The sequence below is a fragment of the Pelodiscus sinensis genome, chromosome 27, assembly GCF_052426305.1.
Source record: "Pelodiscus sinensis isolate ZL-2025 chromosome 27, ASM5242630v1, whole genome shotgun sequence".
Lineage (NCBI taxonomy): Eukaryota > Metazoa > Chordata > Testudines > Trionychidae > Pelodiscus > Pelodiscus sinensis.
In genome coordinates this window covers 11,278,182-11,299,133 of record NC_143078.1, presented here as the reverse complement: position 1 = coordinate 11,299,133, position 20,952 = coordinate 11,278,182, and the positions used below count along the sequence as shown (strand labels likewise).

Here is a 20,952-nt window from a genome sequence, read left to right as displayed (position 1 = left end):
ACTCTGGAAAATCAAGGGTCTGAAGCTGGGTTCCTAAAATCGAGGTGCCCGAGGATAAGAGGGCACAAATCCACCACGCACTGGTGGAAATGGTGCAAGCAAGAGCTGCGAGCGTCGGGTTCTTAGCATGGTTTCGGATGTCGTGTGGACAGACATGTTCCTTCTGCGGGTGGGAACAGCATCTGCTCAGGCTGAGATAAAATGATACGGGTTCTTGGCCCGCTTTCTACATCTCCTCTAAAGGATGGTGCTTCCAAGAGCGCAGTGCCCCCTCGCAGCCAACTGGGGCCCTGGGATCAGCACCGACCTTCTTCTGAGCCCCCACCCTGCTCCCTGACATGGTCCATTTCGCTGAGTCGGTCTCTCCACCCTCCCCCACCTGCCATGCACAGACACAAGGGGGGGGTGCGGCTCTCACCTCTGTCATGATCATGTCCTGGCACTTCTTGACGTACTTGCCCTCGGCCTTGATGATGCTGTGCAGGAAGTCGAGGTACTGCACGTGGCGGCCGTGCGTGGCCAGGCAGTGCACGAAGTGCTGCAGCACCGTCTCGCTGATCTCCGAGCACAGCTGGTAGTTGTTCAGGAAGATGTGCTGCATCGTTTCGGCCTCCAGGAGCTGCGGGGACGGGCGGCAAGAGACGCCGGCGTGAGGCTGGGGGGCAATGTCGAGCTCCCAAATGCCCAGCTGCACCCCCAGCTCCTCTGTCCGTCCCCCCCAACCTTCTCCAAACACCCCTCCCCTTCCTCTTCTTCTCTGTTCTCCCCTGGACCCTTATCGTGGCTGCTACCCCCCTACTCACTCATTGGGACTCACAGCCTCTCGCCCAAGCGACCCTCCTTCCCGACAACCCTGCAGGATTGGTTAGAACTTTCCTCCTCCCTTGTTGTCAGGAGTCTAGTATGTCTTTGCCACCCTCTAGCAATCACCAGATTTATTTGCTGGCTTGTCCATCAGCTTTCCCAGCATCTGAGCCTCCCGGACATTTGTCCCTTAGCCTCACAACACCCCTGTGAGGCAGGGAAACATCCCCAATCTTACGGATGGGGAAACCGAGGCATGGGTAGGGAAGTGACTTGCCCAAGGTCATCCAGAAGACCAGTGGCAGAGATGAGAATAGACACCCCCCCCCCCCGCCCAGGTCTTCTGAGCCCCAGTCCAGTACCTTTATCACAAGAGAGCAAGCACCACATTGAAACTCCCCCAGGCTGGCCAGCAGGGGAGAGGGACCAGTGTGGGCAAGATGTCACACCAAAATCAGCCTCTTCCATCTCTACTGTCCCATCTCTCCCCCAGCCCACTCCTCGGGCTCCGTGTTGAGCTCTCCCAGGGGCAGCTCCTCTCTTACCCCCGGGGTGAGGAACAGGTTGAGATGTTTGTGCAGAAGGGCCTGGTTTCCTTGGTTCCCGGCACAGAACTTCTGCAGGAACTGATGGGTGTATTTCAGAATCTCCAGCATCTTTGCATCGCCCTGCGTGCGGGGCAGCAGAGAAGAACGTTACAATGAGACAACCTCTTGAGGTCCCTTCCAGTCCTACGACTCTGTGATTCATAATTCCCATCTACAGACCTTTCCACCAAGGATCTCAACTCACTTTGCGAGGAGATCCCCATTTGATCCCCATTTTACAGAGAAGGGCACTGAGGCCTGGGGGAGGTGAAGTGACTTGCCCAGGGTCATGCAGTGAGTCAGTGGCCAAGCTGCCAAGAGAACCCAGGAGTCCCAGTAGCCAGTCTGCTGCTCTAGCCACTAGGCACACTGCCTTGAGGCTTCCAGTATGTAGGAAACCAACTGGCAAATCCAGAAAAGCATTGAGTGACTGACTGACCACACAGTGAGATATTCCAGCGGCATGAGCATGCCCTGGGACTGCTCCCTTTGACTTCCCCTCTCCCCCCCCCCCCACTGCCATCCCTGCCTTCCTGCAGCACCGAGCGTGGGAAAGTCCCGCCCTGTTTCTGACTCTCCCACCTTCTCATAGGGGATCTGCAGCAAGTCCAGCATCACTTTGTGGGCGTCCATGTTCTTCATCAGGCGCTGCTGCTTCCGGCGCACCTGCTCGCCCACCCCGCACATTTTATTGAGCCGCTCCAGGATCTGGAGAGAGAAACCCACCCCAAGGCACCAGAGAAGAGGAATGGGCATTAGAACACCCATGGCAGGACACGGCCCAGCAAGGCGGGCGGAGACACCCCATCAGCCCCTTCCTATGCCTGAGTCCTAGGCTTAATCCGCACAGCAGAGCGCTGGGTACTTTTAGTCCAGCTGGCAGAGCCTGGCTGGGAACATGCCACTGCCTCGGGCAGACACATTCCAACCCCCAGGAAATCAAAGGCAAGTTTGTTCTCCTACTGCCTCCTCTCAACCCAGCTTCCCCCAGGGAGAGGCCAGCTCTGGCTGGCTGAGTATGCTGCTCTGTTTCCCAGGTGTAAATCCAGAGCCACGCGCTGAACACAGTGGCGTTATGCTGCATTTACATCAGCGTTGCTGAGAATCCGGCCCGTGAAACTCCAGGTTGCCAAATGGAAAGTATCGCATTATGAATGAGATTTCGCTTTTCCCCTGCACCCACATCTGCATCCCCTACTGGCAGGCTGCACAACCTGGCCCTGCGCCCCATTCAGGACCCTTCAGGCTGGAAAAGATCAGGGCCTCACTCCATTGGCAATTAGTAGCCTGGCTGCAGAATGTCAGCTGAGATCACCCTGAAATCCCTGCAAAATGTTGGGTCAAGGCTCCTGCACTTAATGTCATTGGGCTGCGTGGGTGTGACATAGGGGAGAATTGGCTCCTTTGTGTCCAGCTGCATGAGAGAAAGTCAATCCCACAATGCAACTCACCAAGCAGAATAGCAAAAATCTAGAGGGCCTCAATCAACTGGTAACCACTCATGTCCAGCAATATGATTCACAAATCCCTGTGATCCTCCTAGTGCAGAGTGTGAGCCCTGAGTCTCATTCATAAAACCCTGTGATCCTCCCAATGCAGTGTGAGCCCTGAGTCTCATTCATAAAACCCTGTGATCCTCCCAATGCAGTGCAAGCCCTGAGCCTCATTCATAAAACCCTGTGATCCTCCTAGTGAAGTGAGAGCCCTAGGTCTCATTCATAAGTGCTAGTGTCACTCCTAGTGCAGTGAGAGCCCTGGGTCTCGTTCATAAATACTGTGCCCCTCCTAGTGCAGAATTAGAACCCCGGGTCTCATTCACAAATTCTCATGTCTGTCACCTTGCATAAGGCCTGTCTTTGACTTTCATTGCAAAAGTTTTAACAACTTCATAGGGCTCCCCCTGCACTAAGCTTCTAAGTGTGAGTCTCACACGTCTTTGCTGCACGCCTGCCTTCTCACAAGCCCCTTACCCATAATGCAGGATGCTGTACGGAACACCATAAAGACCGCTCCAGTCCAGGGTTCCCTGCTGAGCGGGCTAGCTTAGGCAGTCCAACTGCACAGCTGGCAGGGGCTATGTGATGCTACCAGAGACAGTATTGGCTGTTTCTTACCCCTTTGACTATCTGGTAATTTTCACTGCTCTTCTCTTCCGTGATGCTGGTCTCCTCATCTGTAGTGTGCTATGACGAGAAGACGAGAAAAGAACATCTCTCAAAAAGAGAAAGCTGAAATCCCCCGTGATTATTGGGCTATCCCACATTGACTGGGTACATGTCATCTCACAGTGGAATACACATTTCTAGACACCATTAATGACTGCTTCTTAGCGTAGCTAGTCCTGGAACCCAAAAGGGAGAAGTAATTCTTGATTTAGTCCCAAGTGGTGCATGGGATCTGGACCAAGAAGTGGATATTGCTGAACTGCTTGGTAATATCAACCAGAATGTAATTAAATGTAACACGCCTGCAGCAGGGGAAATACCAAAGAACCCCACCACAGTAGCATTTAATGTCAAAAAGGGGAACTAACAAAAATGAGGCTAGACAAAACCCTGGCTGGGATGATTGAGTTGGGGTTGGTCCTGCTTTGGGCAGGGGGCTGGACTCGATTCTTGAGGTCTCGTCCAGCCCTGGGATTCTGATTCAAGTATTCTAATCTGGCAGGCCAAAAAAAGAATCTGAAGTGCAACTAGCAAAAGACACACATGCTAACAGCAAGACAATTCTGAAATGCATCAGAAGCAGGAATCCTGCCAAACAACAATGGGGCCCCTGGACGGTCGAGCTGTTAAAGGAGCACTCCAGGAATGAATTCTCTGCATCTGAACTCACAGATGGGGATGTGGGGGAGATTCCTAACCCTGAGCCAATCTTTTCCGGTGACAAACCTGAGGAATTGTCCCAGATTGAAGTATCAACGGAAGAGGCTTTTGAACAAATCGGGTAATGTTGCGCCAATTTTTATAAAAGGCTCCAGAGCCAATCCTGGCAATTATAGGCCAGTAAGAATGGAATGATGACAGCAAAGAACAGAATTATCAGACACAGATGAACACAATATGTTGGGGAAAAGTCAACTCTGCTTTTGTAAAGGAAAATCATGCCTCTGGACTGTTAGGCTGTGTCTACACTGGGCCACTTATTCCGGAAAAGCAGCCGCTTTTCCAGAATAAACTGCGAGCTGACTACACTGGCCCCTTGAATTTCCGGAAAAGCACAGACGATCTACTGTAAGAAATCAGCTGCTTTTCCGGAAAAACTATGCTGCTCCCGCTCGGGCAAAAGTCCTTTTTCCGGAAAACTGTTCCGGAAAAGGGCCAGTGTAGACAGCACAGTAGTGTTTTCTGCAAAAAAGCCCCAATCGCGAAAATGATGATCAGGGCTTTTTTGCGGAAAAGCACCTCTACATTGGCTACGGACGCTTTTCCGGAAAAAGGGCTTTTCCAGAAAAGCATCCTGCCAATGTAGACGCTCTTTTTCCGGAAATACTTATAACAGAAAACTGTTCCGTTTTAAGCATTTCCAGAAATTCATGCCAGTGTAGACGTAGCCTTAGAATTCTTTGCGGGTGTCAACAAGCACATGGGAAAGATCCAGTTTATACAGTGTCCTTGGACTTTCAGCAAAACTTTGACAAGGTCCCAGCCTGCTAGTTCTCCTAGAGCAGCTGCATTACTGAACTGAGAGCCTCACTGACACCCATCTCTGGCATGCCCCATTAAAGAAGCTGAACCCAGAGGCTGCTGAGAGGCAATACTCTTCAATCCCACCAGCCTGATCTGGATTTGAACCCACAACCCAGCCGGTCCCCTGCAATCCAGATAGCTGCTCGGGTGCTCACCTCTTTCTTCTCCTTCTTGGCCCCTTCTCCTGCGTCCTCGCCCTTGGTGCTGCCCTTCTTGTCCACCCAGAGCTCCGACTTCTCCACCATCGTGCGCAGCTTGTCGAGCTCGGACTTGATCACCTTGTAGTTCTCCACGTCCTGCGCTGAGATGAGGAGCTGGACCTGGGACGACAACCCCGCAAGAGGTCACTGCGGCTGAATTAGCGGGTTAGAAGTTTCTCCTACGGTTCTGTCAGGCTGGGGCTGCGCTAAGAGTGCTGGTTACCCCACAGATGAGGATCCCAAGACAACTTACACTTGATTCCTGCAGGGCATAGCAAGGATGTGCAACCCGCCCCCCCCCACCACCACCACCAGGCACAGATCTGGGCATCCCCCTCCCAGGCAACTTTTCTATGGGCACGCACCAGCTGGCTGCTGGACTGGCCTCACATGCTCATTTCACACCATGTTCACATGGGCTCGTCCGTGGCTCACTGCCAGCCTGGCTGGATTTAGACTCTCACCCCGGAAGCGTAACCAATTTACAGCCCCCCTCCCTCAGCCCACCGCGCCCCAGGTGTGGGCCAGGACTCGCGAGTGCTCCCGGCTGACGTGTCTGGGACGTCCTGGCTGCACGTTACCTGTTTGAAGGTGTGCAGCATCTCCTGCCTCTGGCTGAAGTGTTTGAAGAGGAGCTGGAGGGAGCCGGAGACAAGCGGGGGATAGTCGTGCATGGTCAGGTGGATCAGCACACGGAGAAACATCCTCCCCCCTTCGTCGTCCACCTCTAACATGCTGCTCGACTTCCTGAAGCCAAGGGGAAAGAGCACAGTGTGAGCTACAACCTGTAGTGGGATGAGGGCCTGAAACGTAAGCCCAGGTATCGCAGGCCGGGTCTGAGGCCTAGGCAGCAATGGTCAAGACTTTGCTAACATAAAGCAGAGTGAAGCTGTGAGCGAGAGGCAGGCCCGGCTCACAGAAGTCGGCACAAACAGGGCTGATATTACAGAAAGACTCCTACCGAAGAGGCACCAGGCCCAGGCTGCAAGCACGTTCCAGAGGGGTCGTAACAGAACACCTCATGAAGAAACATCTTGGTACCACCACACAGCCCACAAATAACAGACACACTGACCGTCTACACTGGGTCTACACTGACAGCATGACAGATAGTGTCAAACCCCTCTTGTGAGACGTAACTAAACAACAGGAGGTGGCAACCTGATACGTCAGGAGTGATGTGTCACTTGTCTGTGCCTGTATATAAAAGTGCACCCCAGAGAGCCGTTGTTGGCTGACCTAGGGGGCAATGCTGAATCCGTAATGCTGACTCAGCTAGTCCATAGTCACGGATACATATGGGTAGTGGCGAGTCTATTTGCCGACAAGTAGGACTGTACTTTGCTTGGCAACCAACCTGGCCAAGCGCTTTCGATCCTTATCTGTTCTGTGGTCTTTGGGGGCTCTCGGAGTCTCTCGTGTTGATTAATTACACGGTAGACGGGAGCACACACATGCACACCGCCGAAAGTTTATCATCGACAGAGCAGAAGACCTGCCAGGAACCATCAGGACTGAGGACACAACGCTGTCCGTGGGGCATGGTCCCGAACAGCAGTAAGGGCTTTGTGCTGGCCCGGGCTAGCCCATTGCACTCCAGCATTAGCCTTTATGGTAGCCCACAGTCTATGCTTTCTGTGGCTTTCAGCCTCCAGGAAGCCACCAGTCCACAGGAGACTGGGATATGGTTTCTACTGGGAATATCACTGGGCAGGTTCGTTTTCCAGTGGAAAGAAGGGTCCGAGGTACTTACCCAACCCCAAACATGGCCTCTGCCTGCTCGCCTATTTTTTCCAGGTTCATCGCCGCGTCTGAAAGGAGAGGAAGCAAAGGGACCGTCAGCAGGAAGCTCAACGCCCCCTCTGCACTGACAGAAGGGGACAGCGGATCCAGGCTAGGCAGAAACTCCAGGAAAACAGTCTCAAGCCCCAATCCAAGGAGGGGAAAGGGCTCTCCTGTCACTGCTCAACTCCAGTGGGACTGTGCTACTTCTAGGACTTCACCAGCGTGGGGATTCACCACGGGGTCTGCGGATGCTTTACCGCCCCTGCCTTTCGCACCTGCCTCGATGGTTCTATGCTGAGCCTCTGGCCACCTCGATGTGGACACACGTCCCGCTGGTATTTCACTGGGGGAAAGCGGGGAGGGAGGTGTCACCATCTGTAACCTGGGGCTTAACCGTGGCAAGGGGAAGAACTTACCACGGATGGGGAGCAGGGAGGAAGCTGGCAAAAGGGAAGAGGGCCCCGGGAAGGAGGCTGCAGACTAATTACTGAGCTGATATTAGGGAGAGACACCTTAGAAACAGAGTGAAAGTGTTTCCCTCATTTCCTTCCACCTCCATCTCCTCCAGCCAAAAGCATCTTAGCCCCCTGCTGGTCCCTGGCACCAATCAAATCCAGCTCCAGCCCAGCCCATTCAATGCACTGGGTCCCTCTCCCCTTCTATTAGGGGAGTCAACCGGAGCCCGACGGGGCTCTTCACCCTCGTGAGCCGTGCCCCCAATACCAGCCGAAATTTCACATGCCCTCGGCGGCCCTTTCAATCCAAGCTGCCCTGGAGCCTGGCTCTGCCGGTGGAGAGCCAAAGGGACGGTGCGACAGTTACTTGTGGAGTCGAAGGCTGGCGCTGTCCCGTCGGCGCCGCTGTCCTGCATGGGGTAGACCTCGATGAACTCCTTCTTGAAGACGGAGAGCAGGTAGGAGATCCTGTAGTCCAGGCGCACGTTCAGGATGAACTGGGGAGCAGCACAGGCAGGAGAGCAGGCGTGAATCCCCCCCCCCGTGGAAACCGCCCTTTCCCCTCCACTATCCCCTCCGGCCCCCCCAGCCAGGCCTAGCGGCAGAAGTCAGAAGCTGCAGCTTCTTCGCTTCATTTATCCCCTCCCTCCGCGCTTCCCTGCACCAGCTTTTCCACCACTCGGAGCTCCCACCTGCAAGATCTCCAGGATCTTCAGCTTGGTCTCCATCACCACGATGTTCTCGTTGTCTATGGTTCTCTCCCGGTCCGTGGACTCAGAGGCCACCACCGTGCTGTGGCTCGGGGGGCTGAAGATGGACTGCTTCCGGCTCAGAACCATGGTGGACATCATCTGGCCAACACCCTGGATGGACTTCCGCACGTTCTTCCCTAGGGAAGCCGCCGCAGTTGGCAGAAGGCTAATGCTTTGGGCCAGCTCTAACGCACAAAGTGGGCTCGAGGGGGGTTTCCATGTGCACTTGGGGGCTGGCTGAGGAGCCCACCCAAACTGGAAACTGGTTGAATGTTATTGCAGGACAAATGGGGAGGCTGATTATTCACCTGGCATGTCCCTACTTTTAGCATTTACTACCGAGGGCCAAATTCCAAGCTCCTCCCCCAGAACCGGAGAGAGGCCAAGCTCTTGCTAGCCCGTCTCGCATACAACAGGGAGTTAGGTCGCTGTAAGGCACGATGTCCGTGTCTCCATTACAGCCTCGTTCCCACCAACCTACGTGCCCCACTACACCGACAGAATGACCCCACCCCGATGGGAGGCATAGGGCTTATGTTGGTGTCCTTAGAGCAATGCAATGTCTGTGCAGACCCTGGGCTCCTTCCATTGGCTGTCATTGTTGTCAATTTCACGGTTTCCCTAGAGCTGTGAAATTGACAAGAAAGCCAGCTCCTGGCTTCCCAGCCAGGCTGCTGCTGGGTCTCCGCTCCAAGCCAGACTCCCACCAAGGCTCCCACTTCCCAGACACCCCCACTGAATGGCGGGAGCCCTGCTGCTCCCCCGGGTCCTGTCCCCACACTCGGATCACAGCAGCCGAACAGACTCCGGATCTACTTGCCAGAGGCAAGATGCCCCTGGTGATTTCCCCTCTGCTCCCAGCTGTGAGCGCAGAAGTGAGACGCCCCAGGTGGCTGCTCCCACTCCTGGGTGGGGGCCCCTCCAGGGACAGTCAGGCCCACCAGTTTCAGCTGAGACCACCGAGGAATGGGGGCAGTTCAGAGAAGCAGGTGCTTACAGGGCAGCCAGTGAAGTGCAATGAGCCTTACCTGCCATATCCTCACTGTACGGCATCTGCATCATCAGCTGAGGGTTCTGCACACAGTCTATGATACCCAGCAGAGTGCGCGTCAGGCGCAGCAGCTCACTGAAGCTGTAGAAGCCGAAGTAGATGAGGTTGTGGGCAAGACTGACGACCTGCAGGAAGGACAGAAAGACTCCAGCTCTCTCCCACACCCGGAGAGCAGAGGAGGAATACAACCGCACGGGGTTAGGACTCCCAAGGCGGCTGCCTGGGCTGCAGTGGGAATTGGCCATTCCAAGATGGCCACTCCGTTAGCGCTAAGAACGGGCAGTTCCAAGATGGCCGCCCCATTTGCGCTAAGAACGGGCAGTTCCAAGATGGCCGCCCCATTTGCGCTAAGAACGGGCAGTTCCAAGATGGCCGCCCCATTTGCGCTAAGAACGGGCAGTTCCAAGATGGCCGCTCCATTTGCGCTAAGAACGGGCAGTTCCAAGATGGCCGCCCACGGTCTGACTAGAAACTGGTGGCCAAGTTTCCACAGGGCCCCTCTACGGCAGTGAGATGTGGTCTCCTTGCATCTCTGCAGTAGTAAGGCCCATGCGGTGCTGAAATGCCCCCGTTCGGGGTTGCTCTGACGCTCGGCGGAATGCCCCCTTCCCTGCAGGGCCCGCACAGGTCTCTCACCTCAAAGGTGAGCTTGTTCTTCTCGTCGTTGGCGAAGGGCACCGCTTCGCTCACCACGTTGTTGAGATAATCCTCCACGAACTCCATGGTGCTGGCAAACTTGTTCTTCTTGTCGTCCCGGGAGTCGTTCAGGTTGGAGTCGTAGCTGCGGAGGAGAGGAGAGGCCCGGTGAGCCGGCAGAAGATGGGCCACGCTCCCTTCTCTCAACCCCCCAGAGGAGGTGCCCCTGCCCTGGTCGCCGGGAGCCCCGCGTGCATCGGACCACAGGTCCAGAAAGCAGCGTCCTCTCGCCACCCACAGCCCGAGCTGGGCAGCCGCAGGGGCAAGTGTCCCCCCTAACGGGACTCAGCTCTGACCTCACAAGACAGAGGGGAGAACTCAGGCTCAGAGTCACTGGCCTGGCGGGCCGATCGGTGCCAGCTGGGTCAATGGTGCTTTTTAAAGAAGGGGCTTTTGCCCATGAGGAAACCCTGCTGAGACCCGCCAGACTCATCCCACACATGGCCCGCTGCTGCCCTCAGTATGGCCACTCGGTCGCCAGGGATCCAAGCCAGGGGTGTCTAGGGGAGGGGCCCTGGAATCCCCGCTGCTGCCCCTTCCCGGCTAGACGCCCCGGTTGGCCTCACTCTTTGATAGTGATGGCGGTGGGGATCTCTGTCCACAGCCGGGCAAACTTCACGGGCATCACCAGCTCCTGCGGATCCCGATCCACGTGCACATGCAGCATGAGGTGGCAGAAGGAGGCCCGGAGGTCAAAGGGCAGCATCTCGTCCGCCATGCAGAGGAAGATGAGATCCACCCCCAGCTGCTTGGAGATCTCTTTGATCGCCAGATACTGGCGATCCAGGCACATGCGGGCAAACAGCTTCAGCTGGTACCTGAAAGGGGGCCGACGGGGGGGGGGGGTGGAAAGAGACGGAGATGGGGAAGCAATGGAAGGAGAAGGGGGGATGGAGGAAGGGAGGGAGGAATTGTTTCTTATATATTCGTGGAAGTGACAGACCATCCCTCCCCGTGCCGAGGGAAGACGGGCCCCTGCCTACCCTGCCGGGGCCCCTTGTGTGGCTGGTGAGGCCCTGAGTGGGTGAGCGGAAGAGTTGATGGGAGGCGGCTGGGCTGCTCCCACAACCTGCCCCCCCCCCCGAGCTCTGTGCACGGGAACAAAGGGGCAGCTGTGCGGCCGGCGCTGACCTCGCGCCCACGCCAGCAGCAGCCTCCCCGGCCAAGGCACCAGCTGAACACGCCCCTGCCTGGCCGGCCGAGAGGGCCCACAAACGAGCCCCCCTTCTGCCCCCGTCACCCCCCCCAGCTTCCGTAGAAGCATCCGCTCCGCAGGGCTCCTTCGGCCTGGGGCTCATTCGCGGGGGGCGTGGGCTGTGTGCCCCCCTGCCAGGCAGGGAGTCGGGCACCTCCCTGGCTCGCCCTGAGGAGGGGGATTGGGCTGGCCCAGGAGCGGCTGAGCACACGGGGCCCAAGCAGAGGGCAGGGCCAGAACTCAGAGCCCGGCATCGGATCCCGTGAGGCTGAGCCCCAATCCCCGGTGAAGTCCTGCAAACTGCCCAGCTCAGCACAAGGGGGGGGTTACTCTCCCCATCGGGCCCCGGGCGGGTTGGGGGGGCTGCATGGCGTTACCTGTAGTAACTCAGGACGTTCTCATCGTGAGCGTTGCCGGCCCGTGCCTCCTGCGCCAGCTGCCGGATGCTTTTCTCGTGGGGTTCGTTGTTCTTGTCACTCCAGGTCAGCCAGACCTCCTCCTCCGAGTACTCGATACTCAGGTATTCGTGGGTCTGGGACATCTCCTTCACTGGCCTCAGCCTGCAATCGCACCGCCACGTTCAACTCCCCGGTGGGCAGGCAGGGAAACCGAGGCCCAGAGAGGCCAGGAGACTCGCCCAAAGTCACCCACAGCGTCGGGAATCCTGACCCCCCTCCCCCCCGGCCTGTGCTCTGGCCATTGACTGCACTACCTCCCATCTCATACGGAGCAGAGGAAAGAAAACGCTGTGGGTGTCACAGCTGGCCAGGGAGCAGAAGGCTGAGCCCAGAAAATCCACCCGTCCCAGACCTGGGAATCAAGACAAGCGCTACCGCCACCCTCCCAGGCATCTAAGCTGAAACTTCATACCGTGTCTTAGGGCGCTAATTTCAGGAGGCTCCCCATAACAATGGCCCTGATCCATCCCTCAACCACTGGGACTTACGTTGACCCCCTCACTGTAGTATTAGTGTCTCATCATCTCACAACCCTGCTGTGAGGCAGAGCAGGGCTAGTATCCCCATGCTACACAAGAGTAACTGAGCCCGGAGGGGGGGGAGGTTGAGTGAGTTACCCAAGGCCATCCAGGGAGTCTGTGGCAGAGTAGGGAAGGAGCCTGGGTGAGTATCCTAAGCCACTAGGCCATGCCAGGTGGACAGATGGGGAACCGGGGCATGGAGAGAATCAATGACGTGCCCAAGGAAGTGAACCTAGACCTCCTGAGTCACAGGCCAAAGCCATAACCACTAGGCCACCCTTCGCCTGCCCCGTGGAATCAATGGAGCGATGCCAGTTTCCACCAGCTGAGGCGCTGGCCCTGAAGTCCCACCCTCTGGATTGCTGGGGGGGCACCCCCAGGGCCGAGCGGCCCCCTACTCACTCTGTTTTGATGAGGATGTCGCTGTTCTTGGGGTCCAGCACACACTTGCAGATCAGCTCCTGGGTGACGGGGATGGCGATGTGGTTGGACACGCACAGGTCCGAGAGGTAATCTAAGAACCTGCCGAGAGCACAAGAGAGCCGGCTCCTCGTCAGCCGGGCCGGGGGGGCTGGGCTGGAGAGGGGGAGGGGACCCTCACAGATGCTTTGGCAAGGCGACGCTTCTCATTAACCGGGCCCAGCCATGCTGCTGGTCTCAGGCACAGAACAGGACTTGGAGGCTTGTGGAGTGGATGCTCCCAAGGGGTGGGAAATCCAGCTCCACACCCGGGGGGTCCTCCCCATATAGCCGCCAGCGGCTGCTCCACGTAAGAGGGCACCTGCCCTTTGTCGGGGTCTCCACCTCCCCAGTCCTCCTGGCTCTGTGGCTCGCCAGGCCCAGGTCCATCCCCCGGCAGCATTAGCCACCCACTGCGATCCTCCCGCGAGACGTCTGCCCGCTTCCCCCACCCACACCCTGGAAGGGGCGTCTACTCCCACCCCCCAGCCTCTGCAGCCCTGCCCCATTCCTCCCTGCCGGGCTCCGCTAGCCGCTCCGACCCCCACAGGCCCGGACCCCCTTCCCGTTCTGCCCACTCTGCAAGGGCCGGCAACTCCCTCCACGCCCCCAGCCTCTGCCTTCTTCCTGTCCCTGCACAGCCCCCGGAGCAGGGCCCTGCTCCTCCCTGCTACCTGAGCCCCCGCCGCGCCCGGCGCAGGGTCTCCTTTAGGGCCGCGACAGACTCATCGGGCTGCACACAAGTGTGCCCCAGGCCCCAGCTGGCCGGGCCAGGGGTCTGATCGCTGGGGGCAGCGGCCGGGGGGCCCGGTACCCACCTGGGCTCCCGGTTCTTGCGCACCAGGCTGACGAAGGTCTCCACCTCAGTCTTGGTGATGTGCTTCTCCAGCAGCTTGCGGTTGTTGTGCAGGAGGGCGGTGATGGTGTCCTCCGCCAGGATGTCGTAGCCGATCTGGGACTGCATCATGCCGAACTGCTTGGCGATGTGCTCCTGGCGGGGCAGGAGGACCAGAGGTCAGGCAGGGGGAGGGGCACTGCGGGGGGCAGGAAGGCCCAGGGCTGGCGGCGGGTGCAGCGCTCCGACAAGGAGGAGGCGCCGCCTCTGGAATTGGCGCTCGGACACTGCCCCGCCAGGGCCCCGCGCCCACAGACCCAGCCGGCGTCCAGGCTCCCCACTGGCCGAGGCAACAGGCTCGGATCCCACCCTCCCCCCAGGTCTGACCGCTGCCCCGCCTCTCAGACCTCCGTGAGCCATTTCCTCAGGGCACTCTGCTTCCAGCTCCCCTCTCCCTCAGTCCTAGGCCCTGCGCGCTGTCCGGCCAGCTGGGATCCCGCCCAGCGGCTCCTCCGTCACAGCCCCGCTTGCTCTGACCACTGAGCTCCAGTCCGTGTTAAATGGGGGCCAAGAGGGAGAGGCGCCCCGGAGAGAGAGGAGGAGGCTCCTGCCTGCCCAGGGACAGCAGGGCTGGGAAGCAGTGAGGAGACCCGGGGCCTGGAAATTCGGTTACTTCATGGCCCAAGTGGCCGACAACTCCAGCGGGAAGAGCAGGAATTGTACTCCCCAGGGGAGTCCGAAAGCCCACAGCTCGGGAGCCAGCTTAGCCGTGCTGGTGAGCTCCCGTCGAGTAGACGGAGATGGCCGGCTCCCTTTGGGGCAGGGTTTCTGGGGTGTGGACGTACAGCGCCTGGCGCAACGGTGCCACGATCCCTGTCCGGGGCCTCTCCACATGACGGGTCCCACAGGAGCTGCGGCCTGGGCGACCCCTCCGCCCGCCACACGGACCCACCTGGTTCTTGCGATAGTCCTCCTGGGAGTGCCGCAGCACCCGGTAGCAGAGGCGGAACATGTACTGATAGGGGGCGTTCTTCTGATCTGACAGCTCCTCCAGCCGCACCAAGGGGCCTTCCCCGCCCTTGTCCTTGAACGGGGCTTTCAGGATCCCGAAGATCTAATCGGACACAAAGGAGGGGACCAGGAGGGAGTTGGATTCCCAACCTGTGTTGAGAGCGGCGGTTCGGGTGCTCTCGAGTTAGTCTCTGGCATTTCTACGGCTCCCGTGACCCTAGCAGTGAGGTGAGGGAATGCCTGCCTGCTTACACCAGCCCCGCTGCGAACTCACGCTGGGGAACGGGCCCCGCCCTGGTAGCGAAAGGGATGCATCTGGGCTCTGATCCCATGCACAATGAATCCGACCATCTCCCACAAGGGAGTGTTTGCGACACCCACCACTTCAGTGGGTTCAACCGTCTTGGCTCAAAACCAGCCCACGGCTGGAATAGGAGCGGGGGCCGCTGGTCAGGTTGGAGGCACGTCAGCAGAGCTGGCCAGCTGGGGGTCAGGGCAGAGAGAGGTTTGTGGCAGGGGCAGGACTGGACTAGCCGGAGGTGCTGCGGGGCAAGACTAGCTGGCAGCAGATGGCCGCTTGCATAACACCAGCACAGTTTGCCGACCCAATTTCTAAGAACCCCCTATTTGAATGACCTTTCAGTTGCCCCAAATTGCCCCCGACTCTAAATAACTCCAAACAGCCCTGTGAAAATGCCCTTGCAGAAGACAAGCAGGCTGCCCAGACATGCTCTGCTATTCTCCAGGGTCGCTCTAAGCAGCCTGTTCCCCGGCCCCCAACGCACATTTTCCCTGCGGTTCTGTGCGGGTTCGACGGCTGAATTGTTTTGGTTCAAACCCACCTCTTCCCACCACGCCCCTCCCTTCCCCACCATGCCCCTCCCTTCCCCACCCACTCACCTGTTTCAGAATGTTCTGCTCCCGCATGAGTTTCTGCCTCTCCCGGTTGGGTTTGGTCACCATGATGTCCAAAACGTTCTGCCCGTTGTTGGGGACGTCGCTGACGAAAAACACCAGGTCCTCTAGCAGCTGCATCACAAACCTGCCAAGGGGGCAGCACGCAACATCTTTACAATCTGCCGGCACGTCCACGCCCCCTGGGACCGCCGCAGTGGCAGGGTTAACAATCGGACAGCAGCCTGGAACTGCTCCTCATCTTCAGACTAACCTCCAAATGCCAGGGGGGTCATACAACAAATGAGACCCCAGCTAGGCTTTGAGGAACTTACACAGGGTATAGACCATGCATTGGGCCTCTGTGCAGGATTCAAGTCCCATAACAGCCACGGAGAAGTAATTCCTGATCTTGGTTTATGGCCTGAAGCACGAGGGTTTAGATCGGGGCGGGAAACCTTTTTTGGGTCAGGAACCACTGACCCACAGTAAAATCAGGTGGGGGCTGCACAAAAGTGAGAAGCAAACAAAAAAAAAACAGCAACAAAAAAACCTCACTGACGTGGTCTCCAGACTCCTAAGTGAGGAGAAAGACACTCCCCACATCCCCCTTGCATGCCACACCCTGGGGGGGCCAGCCTAGATCTTCTGTGCTCTGCAGTGGGGCTGCCCAATGCTGGGGGAGGGGCACTGAGCCTTATGGGCCGCATCCGGCCCCCGGGCCTGAAATTCCCCACCTCTGGTTTACAGCCCTTAAAGTCGTGCCTAACTAGAAAAAGAATCAGATACGTTCCTGACGGATAGGTCCATCAGTGGCTATTCGCCAAGATGGAGCAACCCAATGCTTTGGGTGTCCAGAAGCCTCTGACTGCCAGATGCTGGGAGTGGACGACAGGGGATGGATCACTTGTTGATTGACTGTTCTGTTCGTTCCCTCTGAAGCATCTGGCATTGGCCACTGTGGGAAGACAGGACACTGGGCTAGACGGACCTTTCGTCTGACCCACACTGGCCGCTCTTGTCTTCTCCTGTGCAATTGAGCAGAACTTAGCCTGGATGGCGGGACTAATACCCTGTCATCTGGGAACAGTCAATAACCAGGAGTGGTCAGGACCTGGCTTCTCTTGCACAAGTCCGGCGAAGGGCAACAGAACTGATTAGGGGGCTGGAGCACTTGACCTATGAGGAGAGGCTGAGGGATTTGCGCTTGTTTAGTCTGCAGAAGAGAAGAGTGAGGGGGGATTTGAGAGCAGCCTACAGCTTCCTGAAGGGGGGTTCCAAAGAGGATGGAGAGAGGCTGTTCTCAGTGCGGGCAGATGACAGAACAAGGAGCAATGGTCTCAAGTTGCCGTGGGGAAGGTCTAGGTTGGATATTAGGAAAAACTATTTCCCTAGGAGGGTGGGGAAGCACTGGGATGGGTTCCCTAGGGAGGGGGTGGAATCTCCATCCCTAGAGGTTTTTAAGTCCCGACTTGACAAAGCCCTGGCTGGGTTGATCTAGTTGGGGTTGGTCCTGCTTTGGACAGGGGGCTGGACTCGGTGACTCCTGAGGTCTCTTCCAGCCCTGGGATTCTATGACAAGCCCTTCTGCCCAAGGGGATCAGCTTGTCTTTGGGTGGCAAAGGGGAAGTGGCTCAGATTGGTGTGTTTTGCTTAGGAAATGTCAAGAACCCGCCCATCTATAAATAACACCGTGACTAAGCAACCCGGCGCTATCACGCCCATCTCCCAGCGCCTATGGTATTTCTCTTGTTGCAAAGGAGGGGCTGGCACTGACCCCACACAATCTGATTTCCTTGCCGCGTCCCTGGGGAGGAGCAGGCTGGGTCAGCAGGCCACAAGCGGGGCAGCATGACGGAGCTGCAACAATGCTCTAGGCCATGCAGCGCCAGGAGTACCAGAGATAAGGCATGGCCCCCAGACCGTGCCCTGCCTTCGAGCCGAGCGTGGCCTCCCTTTGCTTGGCCAGGGGCCAGCCGCATGGCCGGGTTCGTTACCTGCGGTCGTTCTGGCTGATGAAGCCCTCGTTCATCTTCTCCACCACGTTGGCCAGCATGGAGCTGGCGTCGTTGGCGAAGTCCAGGTCCCGGATTTCCGACACGGGCACAGAGACAATGGCAAAAGCTTCTTTGTCCTCCTTGGTGGGGCAGGTGCCGAGCTGTAAGAGTGGCAGTGTCACCCTCATTAGAACCCACCTCTGGTCCAACAAGAGCCACCCTGCTCCCCTTCTACCTCCTGACTGCCATCAGCTCGTGCACTGGACAGTTGGGTTCTAGGTTACTGTGGTTGGGTTCTACGTTGCTGTAGTTGGTTCTACGTTGCTGTGGATGGGTTCTTGGTTGCTGTGGGGATGGGTTGTAGATTGCTTTGGATGAGGGGGTCTAGGTTGCTATGGGGGCGGGGTCTAGGTTGCTATAGTTGGTTCTAGGTTGCTGCAGGTGGGGTCTAGGTTTTGTGGCTGTGTTCTAGGTCGCTGTGCTCAGTTCTAGGTCTGAGTTCTAGGTTGTTTGATCCTCCTCAAGATGATCAAGAACAGACATTGTACGTCTGTGGCCAAGGGAAACAAACTCTGACTTCCCAGGGCTGATTTGCACTGAGCTGTGACCCAGCCTGGGACGTACCATGAGTCGAATGGGTCTCTCTTCATCGATGTCTATGGGCACGTCGGTGCTCTGGATCCAAGTGTTCGTGCAGAGATGGCGCAGCCTCACGAAGGAGTTCCTGAAATTGCGGCAATGAAGGTCCCATCCTGATCGCACTTCCCAGCCAGAAAGGCCTGGAAGCACTTTCCAGAGGGGCACCACGTCAAACCTCCCCCTGCTGAAATGCAGCCACCGTTGGGGTGGGGGACCCCTCCAGTCTTTCTGCACCAGCCAGCCTACAGAACGTGATCTGGGGCAGGAGAGACACAAAGCCATTCCTGGGGCGGAATTCAGGGCACTGATACAGTTACCCAAGTGGGAACTTGGCCAGAACCCCATGGCAAGGCCCTATACCTGCAAAAAGCACCAAGGGGTCTTAAATAACCACAGGAGCGCAGGGCACGGCTTTTCCAGCTGGCTCAGAACCGACAGGGCCACTTACCCCAGACTTTTCCTTATCTGCCCCCTCCCCCCCATGAAAGAACAGACCATCTCCCCAGACTAGGCTTTCAGGCTGTGACTGCTACTCTATGCTCCCTTCCTTGACCCCGCCCCTTTCCCGCTTCCGGAGCAACCCAACCTCGGTGAGAACTAACGAATTCACAGCCCTGACCCCACCAGGCCAGGAAGCCGACTCATCCGGGGAGGTTTCACAGCAGGATCTGGGCGTTCCCCCCTACCGAGGGACGAAGGAATCCGTCTTCTGCAGCGTGGTGGGGTCCAACTCAAAGAGCGAGGCAATGTCGTTCCCATGGGGCACGGCCACCAGTCGGTATTTGATCTTCTCCCCTGTTTTCCTCCGGCTGGAGCGAACGGCCCCGCCCTGCACCAAGAGAAGCAGTCGTTGAGTGGACGGGCTCCCAAGCCCGCCCGTGTATATGGAAGAAGGCGGCTCACTCTGGATTCACAGCAGACGTTCTCAAGAGCCCCCAGCATGGCAAACTGGTGCACACCAATGGATCGACAGGACCAAAGCCATCCCCAGGCCGTCCCAAAGGCACTTGGTAAACGCAATAAAAGACCATCCCTCCCACAGGGCTAGGAATTCGCCTGCCTTCTACACCCACCTCCTCTGCCCGCCCTTCCAGCAAGCTCTGCACTATGTGAACGGACCAGGCAGTTACAGATGCCCCTGGGACATTTGGCCAGTGTGCTACACGGAGATGGATCCTTCCGCACGGCCATGAGTATCAGTTCCATCAGAGCACAATGCCTCTCCAGCATCACCATGAGTACTGGGTACTGCTGGATCTAGTTCAGCAATGGGCAACCGAGGCTAGCGAGGGGCCCTCCTTCATCTCAGGGGGCCACCAGATTGTCGTAACCAAGACAGGCTCCCGGGAGAGGGCAGTTTTGCTCACTGCGCTGGCGTAGCTAGAATTCACGGAGGGTGCCAACTGAACCGTAGCAGCGCTGTGATTGGCTGCAGGGGGAGCACACGGCTCTCCTGGTCAGCGCTGTCAGCAATCAGCACCCTCCTCAGTTCCCGTGAGTCACTTTTGTAACGGTGGGTGGGAAAAAACAACACAGATGGAACCAGCGGCATCTGGCAACCTTACCCATGGGCAATGGCAACAAAACGTCTCACGGACCACACATCGACTCCGCTGGGGCCGCATGTGGCCCAGGGGCCGGAGGCTGCCCACTACTGATCTATCTGCACATTCCCTGTCCCTAGCTGGGCCTGTCATGTGATAGGTTCTGACTCCCCGTGTAGCCACATCTGGCAGAAGCTAAGGGCATGTCTAAACTATGGGGTTCTTTTTCCAAAAGAGGATATGCAAATTCCCATGGATATGCAAATTCCGAGCTCACTTTTGAAAGTGAAAGTAGTCTGGATGCGTTTTTTTCTGGGAAAAAAACCCTTTTTTGAAAAAAAAACCCCAAAAAACGTAAACCGCCTTTTTTAAGGAAGAGCGGGGTTTTTTTCAAAAAAGGGGCGTTTTCCTGGAAAAAAGTGCATCCAGACTACTTTCACTTTCGAAAGATCCTCTTCTGAAAGTGAGATTTGGAAGAACATATGCAAATTCCTGCGGAATCTGCATAGCCTCTTTCGAAAATAGAACGTAGTCTAGACATAGCCTTAGCGGAGGAGAGAGGAAATTACATCCCAGCCCAGAGAACAGCAGCAGCAGCTCCCCCCATTAACCGAGCAGAACCCAGCTCACCATGGGCGCTGACTTGGGATCGGCGGCGTCTCCTTTGTAACTGGGGTTTTCCTAAAACATTAAAAGAAATATGAAATAAACGCGCGCACACAGACATGCGTATGCTGGGCCACTGACTGGCCCTTTTGAATTCCCAGCCACGGAGGTTGCCACCTGCTCTTTCTTCCACTGACTTCAACACAGACATGCCACATAACGTCCTTCTTGGATGTCCCTCTTTAAAACACAGCTCCTAGCTTTCGTTGCCCAGGGGGCTAGAGGCAGGACTCAGTGGATGACACTCTCTGGCTTACATTATGTCGGGGGTCAGACTCGATTGGTGGTTTTCAGCCTGTGGCATGTGGCCCGCTGGGTGTCCTAGGATTTCCAGAGGGGGCTGCACCTCCACATGCAGTAGGGGTCGCCGAGGCGAAAAGGCCGGAAAGCAGTGGACTAGAGGAGCAGAGTCGGCGAATGCCCGACAGCAAGGCCCAGCACGGAGGCTGGAGAGGGGCCGGAAGGAGTTACGCCCAGCTGGCCACATTCCTTTGCGGCAAAGCGCCGGGGTTGTGACGAGGGGACGGGCAGCGGAGCTCCACCCGGGGGGAGCAAATAAAGGGCAGCTCAGCTGGCAGGGCTTGCGTGCTGCAGGCCAAGAGGGAAGGGGAACGTGAGGAGCGAGTTTGACGAGGGCAGGCTGACGCTGGGGGCTATGTCCCTACCCTTGGCATTGCCACCTGCTATTAGCAAGGAGGAGCTAAGAGGAGCTGC

At 57.3% G+C, this 20,952-nt stretch overlaps 1 protein-coding gene across 1 annotated transcript in view; it reads right to left on the bottom strand.

Annotated features, from left to right (window-relative positions):
* Positions 1 to 20,952, bottom strand: part of ITPR3 (inositol 1,4,5-trisphosphate receptor type 3) — a 94,768-nt gene that overhangs the window by 30,374 nt on the left and 43,442 nt on the right. Inside the window, exons 10-30 of the mRNA XM_075910583.2 lie at positions 20,203 to 20,253; positions 18,715 to 18,857; positions 18,014 to 18,113; positions 17,390 to 17,550; positions 15,399 to 15,540; positions 14,440 to 14,601; positions 13,471 to 13,643; positions 12,596 to 12,715; positions 11,592 to 11,774; positions 10,586 to 10,837; positions 9,960 to 10,104; positions 9,301 to 9,448; positions 8,213 to 8,409; positions 7,888 to 8,017; positions 7,034 to 7,091; positions 5,862 to 6,027; positions 5,236 to 5,400; positions 3,506 to 3,574; positions 1,974 to 2,099; positions 1,350 to 1,472; positions 419 to 619 (exon numbers count right to left, since the gene is read on the bottom strand). Coding sequence (XP_075766698.1) covers positions 419 to 619; positions 1,350 to 1,472; positions 1,974 to 2,099; positions 3,506 to 3,574; positions 5,236 to 5,400; positions 5,862 to 6,027; positions 7,034 to 7,091; positions 7,888 to 8,017; positions 8,213 to 8,409; positions 9,301 to 9,448; positions 9,960 to 10,104; positions 10,586 to 10,837; positions 11,592 to 11,774; positions 12,596 to 12,715; positions 13,471 to 13,643; positions 14,440 to 14,601; positions 15,399 to 15,540; positions 17,390 to 17,550; positions 18,014 to 18,113; positions 18,715 to 18,857; positions 20,203 to 20,253 — 3,015 coding nt within the window. The remainder of the gene's footprint in view (positions 1 to 418; positions 620 to 1,349; positions 1,473 to 1,973; positions 2,100 to 3,505; positions 3,575 to 5,235; positions 5,401 to 5,861; positions 6,028 to 7,033; positions 7,092 to 7,887; positions 8,018 to 8,212; positions 8,410 to 9,300; positions 9,449 to 9,959; positions 10,105 to 10,585; positions 10,838 to 11,591; positions 11,775 to 12,595; positions 12,716 to 13,470; positions 13,644 to 14,439; positions 14,602 to 15,398; positions 15,541 to 17,389; positions 17,551 to 18,013; positions 18,114 to 18,714; positions 18,858 to 20,202; positions 20,254 to 20,952) is intronic.